Here is a 10,488-nt window from a genome sequence, read left to right on the forward strand (position 1 = left end):
GAACAAAACATTTTTTTCTTGTCCATATAATCTTTAAATAATTCATATCCGTTTGTATAAAACAAGGTTGTTTTTATTTACCTGAAAAGCTTTAAAATGAGTTGATCAATCGTGCTAAAAGGCTGATAATATTTTGTGGGGAAATCACTGGATTTTTACTATTTAGCAGATTTTGTCTGCTCACCCAAAGCCAGCCCTGCAGTACTAAATAACAAAACAAATTATTAGATTTTTTTAATTAAATCAAAGAAGTAAACAAAAATGTATAGTGTTTAAACAAAATTATACACAAAATTAAGTGTTAGGTAATTTAATTAAATCAAAGCAGTAAACAAAAAAGTATAGTGTTTAAACAAAATTATACACAAAATTAAGTGTTAGGTAATTTAATTAAATCAAAGAAGTAAACAAAAATGTATAGTGTTTAAACAAAATTATACACAAAATTAAGTGTTAGGTAATTTAATTAAATCAAAGCAGTAAACAAAAATGTATAGTGTTTAAACAAAATTATACACAAAATTAAGTGTTAGGTAATTTAATTAAATCAAAGAAGTAAACAAAAATGTATAGTGTTTAAACAAAATTATACACAAAATTAAGTGTTAGGTAATTTAATTAAATCAAAGCAGTAAACAAAAATGTATAGTGTTTAAACAAAATTATACACAAAATTAAGTGTTAGGTTATTTAATTAAATCAAAGCAGTAAACAAAAATGTATAGTGTTTAAACAAAATTATACACAAAATTAAGTGTTAGGTTATTTAATTAAATCAAAGCAGTAAACAAAAATGTATAGTGTTTAAACAAAATTATACACAAAATTAAGTGTTAGGTTATTTAATTAAATCAAAGCAGTAAACAAAAATGTATAGTATTTTAAACAAACAATTTATACACAAAATTAAGTGTTAGGTAATTTGTGTTATTTTTATATTATAAAACAAACAAAACATAATAATTTTAGAGTCTCAGAATGTAAACTTTGCATTGCATAACCCATTTGCGGGTTAAGCAAAAAACCAAACAACAAAAAACACCCCTTATGTAACCCATTTTATTTTGTATGACAACAATGTCCTAAATTTAAACGAATTTAAAGGGCTAATGCAAAACAGGTTACAGAAAACTGAACATGTGCAAATAAAACGGATGTGGCTGCAATTTATAGAATCGTGCTACAACGATCATATTACAAGGTGATCCTTTATTTCTTTTCATCAATATGTAATAGTAATGATAAACAGCTAATCTGAAGTTTGAATAAAAAAATTGCTTTCTTTTCAGATATTAATTAATTTCTTATACATTAGAACTAGATTTTCAAAAAATTACAACTTTGGACATAACAGTTCCAGCTGTCAGCCATCGATATATTTGATAAATGTGAACATTCTATATCAAAGAGAACAAATTAACTTGACTGATAAGAAAACAAACAAATAATAATAAAGACTTTATGTAAGAAACTAATCCTATCCAAAAAAAGAAGATAATAAAAAATAATAATAAGAGGTTTATTAAAAAACTGATATAGACAGGGCTATCTACACAAATTTAAGAAAATTAAAATATTATTTGGTAAAACCTATATTAGGCAGCCATTTATTCTCTCAAGTCATCTTTCAATACAAACAGTTAAAGTTTTTGTTTAACGACACCACTTGAGCACATTAATTAATGATACATGTAGGCTACTTGATGTCAAACATTTGATAATTGTGAGTCTTCAGAGGAAGCCTGCTGCATTTTCCCATTAGCAGCAAGGGATCTTTTATATGCACTCTCTCAGACAGGGCAGCACATACCACAGCTTTTGATAAACCAGTTGTGGAGAACTGGTTGGGATGAAAAAACTCAATAGGTCTATTAATGAGATTTGATCCTACAATGCAAGAATATCAGGCAAATATTCAACAGTGAGCTAAATCCCTCCCCACCTTTACTATATATAAATACAATACAAACATATCTAATTACGCCTGCTACAGATTCCGGTCGGGATGCTGGTGCTCCCTTGCACCTGCCAGTGTGGGAGGTCCCCTCTTCCACCCACCCCAACCCTTTTCCTGTCCTGGACAGAGGTGCCGGCCTTGTGTGCCCATGACAGGCACTACAACAGCTTGCTCTGAGTGCACACGTAACACCTTATGACCTGACCTAACCATATCTAATTAGCAGCCACAATTTATATACTGATGGAAAGAATTACGGGAACATTTAAATGGTAACAGCAAATATTGGTTGTAATCAAATCCCTCATCCAAGCAGTATCAGAAGTTAACCGTGTTACTGGTAATCAGCCCCTCAGTACTGACATTCAATCCAATGTTAAATATCTGTACTTTATACAGGCACAACTACTCCTGTGACCAGTGGATTACATTCAATTTTAAATACCATATTACAGGCACAGCGGAGGGGGGTTATTGGCTGTAAATTGTAAGGCAGAGATGAATTTTACTTGTAGAATGCAGGAAATTACATTTCAGGACATCTAATTTTAAATTTTTTACAGGGGAGCATACCCCTGAACTCCACTAGAAACTTTGCTTTGTGCCATCGATCTCAGTAAGTCCCATTCCCAATGTCTACTTGCTTCTACCATGCCTGTATTGTTCCCTTAATTTTGTCCATCGATTTAGCTCCTTAGGATGTTTATGGGTTCAAAATTCACACCGAACCTCTGTAGTTGCCATAGAATAACTTCAACATAAATTCACAATATATTCAGTATTTAGGTTATATTCATGATTCAGATGTGAAACCACAGCCAAAGCGAAAAGTATACTAATTCTACATTTATGAGACATGATTTAAAAATTACGAAAGAAAAAAATGTATGACAAAACATTTGGGGAAAATGGTATATATGCAAACATACTAATACAGAAATGAACTGTAATAATGAAAATTGTATAATACATACATGTATCACATACATGCATACAAAAAGCCCTATTTTTTCATTAAAGTTGCCATTTTACATCACAGTCAACTGAATAATGTAATATAATTATTATCCGGTCATGAAAATTAATTTTCTGATAAATGTTGCCAGAACAATTAAATGTAGATGGTCAGCCCTCACAGTTTGTCTCAGTATTCAGCAATGTCAATGTAATAGCTGAAGAAAAATTAACATTGATCAGTATCTTTTTGGCCAATGCAACTACATGCAGATACTAGCATAGCAGTGTTTCTGTTAAAAAGAAATTTTGGGGTATGGCACTATGGAATTGAATGCTACCACAGTCAATAGGGGGTATTGGGGACCTCCCCTCTAAAGAAAATGGTTAAGAAAATCATACGGTAATGATAAAGAGTTATTAATTTTGTCAAATTGTCAACTTTAATAATAAAAATTTGGGTATGGTGCCATACCCGTTATACCCTCTGGCAGAAACACTGCATAGATATTTAAACTACAAATGTTGAAGCAAAATGTATTTTAGATGCTCAAAGCCAACTGTTTTACCTGTGGCAATTTTGCGAATCGCAAGGGCAAGATGGTTTTTTTTCTCTTAAATTGATGTTATAGGAACCTTAACTAAATTTATGGATTGCCATTGAAAACCAATGTAACACCTGTTAATAGTATACTTACTGGCAGTATTAGCTGACTGAGCAATACAAACAACATTTGACAGTCGGAATTATTAATATGCATGTCTGTATGGTTTACACTGTTGATCACCAAATTTAAGATGAATTCAGCAAATTTATTTGACAATAAAAATTTAAAAAAAGCTCTTTCAAGGATTAACAGTAGCATGTTTCTTTTATTATATGTCAATTGGCCAAGACAAATTTCATCAACATTTTCTGAACTGATTCTCCTAGACTTGAAATGCAGTAGAAGATAATTTAGGTTTACCATGCTGGTAAATCCTTGTAAAAGCCATGGGCAAGTTGGGACAGATAATCTGAAATAAGAATGGCCTTGAGACTCATGTTTTTTGGTTTAAAATTATACTTTCATGTTTAAGCATTTCTAAAAAAAAAATTAAAATTTAACAATATTTTTAGTGTCCAGCTTAAACCATGTATGCATACACATTTACAAACATACATACTTGTAACTCGTCTGAAGATTTATTAGAAGAAAATCTATAGCTATCACTAACCATTTGTAAATAAATCAACAACCGACACAGAACTAAATAATAAGAAACAGAACACCAATATTAGTTATTTTCATGTGAAAAATGTGCATGCAGTTAAGTTGATTAAAGATGTGTAATTTCGTAATTTCAATCTGTTTCAAATGTTAGTTTTTTCAAATGGAAGTTGTCAGTAGAACTGTCTGTAATGCAAAAAAGGCAGTGAAGCTGGATACTCATACATCATCATCTGAAAAAGAAAAAAAAGAAATATTTGTAACACTTTTTTAGGGTTGGTATGAGTTATATTTTAAAATGTTTATTATTTGAGTAATACATACATGTATATAGAATACCAAATTTATCTTACAAGTTGTTTTAAAATGTATCGAACAAGTGAAAGCGAGATGTATATGTTTTTAAATGAGTTGTAAGATATATGGCATCTAATGGCATCTAGTTGGAGTTTTTCTTACCTATCCAAAAAAAAAAGGTTTAAAATAAATTTAAATGTTTTTTCCAACTAAAACCTATTTACAGCCCTAGCGCTTGTAGTTATCTTATGTGTCACACAGAAGCAATCCAACATTTTATTGCTGAAAACAAACGTTTTGACTAATAATAACGTTCACCTTCTCTTTTATTCTTCTTGTTTCTCTGGTTCTAATTGAAATACAAATATTTATATTTTGACAGGTTGAAAATACAATAGTTTTATTTTTATCAACACTAATAAATGCACATCTTGTATTTTTCTCAACATGTCCATGTTGACCAGTTATTATTTCAGCTGTATAATGTAGGGAAAGGTCTTTATAGAGGCTAAGCCTGTTGACCAATCTCTTCTGTTAATATAAACAGAAATAAATATTGTTTAAACCAGAAATCAGTTTCAGGTCAACTTATATGTCACAGAGCAATCGATTTCAATTGGATGGTATGTAGAGCTGGGCAGTATTGAAATTTCAGGTTTGGTATCAGTATTTTTGGGGTGATTTACCTCAGTATTAGTACAGTATTCAGTATTGATACAATACTGATTCGGATATAGAGTGGGTTTTTTGGTATACTCGGCTTTAAATGCATGTCTGAGTTAAGTCTCACCTGCTAATTTCATCTAAATAAAATTAAATTCCATACACAAGGTCCTCAACTCTCTTTTTTTTTCAGCTATTTTATGTTTGTCAAATATATTGTCAGTGCTTTACTAAATTGCAGATAACATTTTTCAATATTGAATTTTGGTGTTATGAAATTTTCTCGGTATGGTAAATAGGTATTGACATGATACCGATACCGAATGGTATATATTGTATACCGCTCAGCTCTAATAGCACATCTTGTATTTTTCTCAACATATCCATGTTGACCAGTTATCACTTTAACTGTATAATGTAGGGAAAGGTATTTATATAGGCTATGCCTGTTGACCAATCTCATCTATTAATATATAAACAGAAATAAATATTGTTTAAACCAGAAATCAGTTTCAGGTTAACTTATATGTCACAGAGCAATTGATTTCGATTGTGTTTGTTTTTCATTGGATGATACAGAAGCGATCACCTAGGCAACCACTGCAATTAAGAAAATGTCCACAGCAAAAACAAAATGCCATTGAAAAAACAAAATGAATATAGTCCAAGGCAAAACATTGCTGTGGAGAATTAAAAACTCCACGGCATTGTAGGGATACTCCATGGCATTGTAGGGGTACTCCATGGCATTGTAGGGGTTGCTAGGTGCAGCCAGTTGTAGGTCTTTAAAAAAATTTATCACATGTTATTAGTATGTCACCAAAACATAATTATGTTCTGACTAACAGGTGTGTAAGAAACTAATTATCCAAGTACATACAGGCAAAACAGCTAATTTTATATATTATTATATTTAGAAAATAATAAATAATTGTTGTGTGATGGGGGGGAAAAAAAGTATTTTGTTTACTCTATTAATTTCAGAAAAATAAAGTTAAAGTTTGTTTTGTTTAACGACACCACTAGAGCACATGGATTTATAAATCATCAGCTATTGGATGCAAAACATTTGGTAATTTGACATAATATTATAGTCTTAGAGGAAACATGTTGCATTTTTCCATTACTAGCAAGGGATCTTTTATGACGCCATCCCACAGACAGGATAGCACACTTCCCACAGACAGGATAGCACACATCCCACAGACAGGATAGCACACTTCCGAAAAATAAAGGCCTTTAACCACACATACAGTATTTGTACAGTAGTTTATGTTGTGTTTTAGAGAAAATCCATTAGAAGCTACAGGAATCGTACCCGATATGTATCTACAGATCCTTGTCAACATTGATGACTACTGACTGCTGGTGTCCATTGTGGAAGACTCCATAACCATCTTTTGCTTCTCCAGCTGACTGATCTTATCGTCATCCGACAGGCTCGACTGGCTGTTCTGTGAGTTGGGAAGGTCAAGGTCATCCTCCATACTGTCGGAGAAGAAATCCTTCGTCTTTTCTTTCACACAGGAACACTGTTCATCAATCACAGAGGAATCAGCCGAGACCTCTTTCTGCTGCTGGGTGATACAGGATCCTGGCTTCTCCCCTTGCTGATAACTACATACAGCATCATAGAGATCTATTCTCTGAATTTTCACCAGCAATTCCATCAGAAGATTCACATTGTCCTTGTTTATGAACTTCTTCAAGTACATGAAGGACAGCAGGTCTGCAGCACAACATATACCGTCAACTTGTTTAGCTTGTATTCCATCACTTGCTACAAGTGCGAGTTTCATGACTGCATATTCGTCTTTCGTTAAATTGGTTGCAACGTTTAGCAAGACGTGTGCAAACCTCGTCAATCCACCAGATGGAAGACGATTCTCCTTGAAGACTGCTACTAGACTTTGAACTACAGTAGGAGATGATTTTGGTTTACCATGCTGGCAAAGCCTTGTAAAAGCCATGGATGTACTGATTTAGAAGGGATAGATAATCTGAAATGATAAAAAAAAAGTTTGTTTTGTTTAATGACACACCACTGGAGCACACTGATTTATTAATCATCGGCTATTGGATGTCAAACATTTGGTAATTCTGACAAGAGTCATCAGAGGAAACCCACATACATTTTTCCTATTGCAGCAAGGGATCTTTTACATGCACTTTCCCACAAACAGTAAAGCACATACCACAGACTTTGTTCAGTTGTGGTACACTGGTTGGAAATCAGACCTATCAACGTTCACATTTTTGTCACAAGACTCACATTTTTAAAATTCAAAATCACTCACATTTAAGATGTCAAAAGCATTTCTATACAATTTTTTTTTTTAGAAAAATGTCAGGACCATATTACATTCTGAACATTGTCATTAACACATATATAACAATATAATTTCAAGAACAGTTTTTGTTCCATTGTAAAATGAAGGAAGGAAATGTTTTATTTACGGTTATATGGTGTCAGACATATGGTTAAGGACCACACAGATATATAGAGAGGAAACCCGCTGTCGCCACTTCAAGTTCATGGGCTACTCTTTTCAATTAGCAGCAAGAGATCTTTTATATGGATTATCCCACAGACAGGATAGTACATACCACAGCCTTTGTTACACCAGTTGTGGAGCACTGTCTGGAATGAGATATAGACCAATGGGGCCACCGACTGGGATCGATCCTAAACTGACCAAGCATCAAACGAGCGTTTTACCACTGAGTTACGTCCCACCCCACTTGTAAAATGAATGTCCATGGACATCTAACACGGGCATAGGTAGGTGTAAAAAAGTGGGGGGCACACATACACCATGGATATACAGTCAAACTTGGATAACTCGATCTTGAAGGGGACGAGGAAATAGTTCAAGTTTCAGGGAGTTTGAGTTTTCGAAATTAATATAGGAGTTCAAATTTGAAACTGCATTGCAGCTGGTTGCAGTATTACCGCTGGTTTATTTCGCTTAATATTGTAAGAAGCGTGCGCTTCGCTGCCTACCTCTGAACTCTAAAAACTATGCATCCCCAGTTGAAAGGCGAATTAATATATCAATCACCTCACCCCACACCACCCCATCTCTCATCCCACCCCACCCAAGTTGTTGGCATCTTTGACACCTGTCGTACATTTATTTCGCATATATTGTAAAAGTAAGTAAGTAAAACAAAAAGGATCACTCAGATGAATTTGAAATATATGCTTGGGCATATAGGCTACATGTATTTATTGACAGAAAAAGAAAAGACATTTATATACATTTATAAGAAAGACATTTATATACATATATAAATAACAAAAAGTAACGACGTATTTTACAGATGTCAATACATGACGGACCGTAACTAACAAATAAAACACTGAATGCGAATAACACTATAAGTACATTTGTTTTTTTCAATTTTTAACATAACTAAATGACTGGTAATTGATAAACATTAACTGATACATAAATAAAAAAGCTAAAGTTTGACATGATTCATGCCATTGAGAGCAAAAACAAAGTGCTAACAATTATTACAAATGCTCTTTGAAGTTAACCAGACTGTGTCTGTAATTAAGTTTTACGTAGCGAGGCTCTCCACCCACGGACGAACAAACATACCGGGGGTAGGATCATTTCATTCCGCTTAGTCAGCGATTTATTATTCTGCAATTATCACCTTAATCCTCGACAGCCAAAACCACCTGAGACAGATGCGAGTTGCTTGTTTGACATGATTAACAATACATTTGTCTTTAAAATACTATCGGCAACGACAGTTTGATCAATCCACACGCATCAAGTTTTAGAGGTGTATACTATATTAAATCTTTATGTCGGGACCAAAGAATTAGGTCGAGAGATCAAGGTTATCGAGTTTTTGAAGTTTGAGTTTTCGAAGGTCATTATAACTACCAGTTTGTATAGCAACTCGGCTGGGACCGTCGGTTCAGATCGAGTGATCGAAGTTTTCGAGAGATCGAAGGTGGAGTGATCAAAGTTTGACTGTATATATATTTAATACATGTAAAAATATATTTTTAAAAACATCGCTGCTGCTATAAAGTGGCGGGCACATAGTCCCCTTGCCCCCCCCCCCTTCCTAATGCCAGTGCCAGTGTAAAAACATGAATTTTTTTTTTATCATAAATGTTACCAGAGGCCTTGAAATACATATATATGGCATCTAATGAACGGTAAAAATTTATTTTCTGCAACTGGCTTCAGGCAAGCTCTCTACCAGTACCAACTGAGATAGATCCCACGCCACTGAATTATACACATCAAAGCAGCTACATGTAACTAATTTTAAAAAACCCATTTCTATTATCCATTTAAAAAAAATATTTTTACATTCTGACATTCATTGAACCTCCAACATAAAACTCACAATTTGATAAACAAGAGAATGAAACGTTTATACATGTTTCTTGATGAACTACAATGCAGCAACTCATAGAACCATCCTCAGTTGTTGGTTCGGACAATATCTATTTACATTTTACTCCGCCAGATTTACTGTTTCTACTTTTGTTAGAGACCATTGTTTTGGAGTGCGGTGTGTCTGGGCCATGGTGTGTTTGTGTTGTAGAACTACGATGAAAGAATGTCACGACCTGGGGGGGGGGGGGCAGGGGGGGGCAATTGGCCCCCAAATTTCGGGCAAAACAGTGGTAAAATTTCGGGCAAATCAACCCCTCCAGCCCCCCTAAATCAAAGAGTCCCCATACGCCCATGCACATACCACTGATTTATAATGTCTTAATGCACTGGCTGGAACGAGAAATAGCCCTCTGAGGCAATCAGCTAAACATACTGCAAACCTGTACCCGACCACCTATAGGGTTAGTGCTGGTCGCACATTAAGTCAATACTTTTCTCAACCACATTTTCTACGTCCGTTCGGACTACTATTATGTAACTATTGGGTTAGTTGGCTTTGTAATGTGTGTAATGTTTGTTGTTGGTTTATGTAGCCTGCTGTATTTTAACAGAATGAACCTAATTTGTCATAAAAAATATTAGTTAACTAAATAAACAACAATGTTCAAACGCATCGTATGCAAACGAGTGCTACCTAGATTTTCTGCAGAAAATATAACTAAACGACATGCAACATAAAACCAACACTTACAGGCCGTGATATACCAGGCGATAGATCCCTCTGCTTTAAAACTTCCGCGTTTTATATTTTATGTTACACATTTTGCGAAATAAAAATAAAACGATCATTTGTCTTAAATATATTACAACAGGAAGACAAGATTCACAGATTGTAGGTTAATAAATGTGCAAACCCATACATAAAAATTATTTTATGAAATACTAAGGCTACTTAATACATTGTAAAACGTATGCTTTGGAACAGTGGATTGAAACGGAATGCTTCGTTTCGTGTTTATGTTTGGTGACTAATTTA

At 33.8% G+C, this 10,488-nt stretch overlaps 1 protein-coding gene across 1 annotated transcript; it reads right to left on the reverse strand.

The window, feature by feature from the left end:
• Nucleotides 1-1,043: 1,043 nt before the first annotated feature.
• On the reverse strand, nt 1,044-10,287 carry LOC121374854. Its single transcript, XM_041501962.1, has 3 exons — nt 10,204-10,287; nt 6,401-7,082; nt 1,044-4,355 (listed from the first exon to the last, which is right to left on the reverse strand). Exon 2 carries the CDS (start codon nt 7,050-7,052, stop codon nt 6,438-6,440), a length of 615 nt encoding a protein of 204 aa, XP_041357896.1. The 5' UTR covers nt 7,053-7,082; nt 10,204-10,287; the 3' UTR covers nt 1,044-4,355; nt 6,401-6,437.
• Between the last annotated feature and the right edge of the window lie 201 nt (nt 10,288-10,488).

Source organism: Gigantopelta aegis, chromosome 6 (assembly GCF_016097555.1).
Source record: "Gigantopelta aegis isolate Gae_Host chromosome 6, Gae_host_genome, whole genome shotgun sequence".
Taxonomy (NCBI): domain Eukaryota; kingdom Metazoa; phylum Mollusca; class Gastropoda; order Neomphalida; family Peltospiridae; genus Gigantopelta; species Gigantopelta aegis.

Bases quoted from the DNA above. Each gene is read 5' to 3' on its own strand.
- LOC121374854 (XM_041501962.1), bottom strand. From the start codon at position 7,052: ATGGCTTTTACAAGGCTTTGCCAGCATGGTAAACCAAAATCATCTCCT.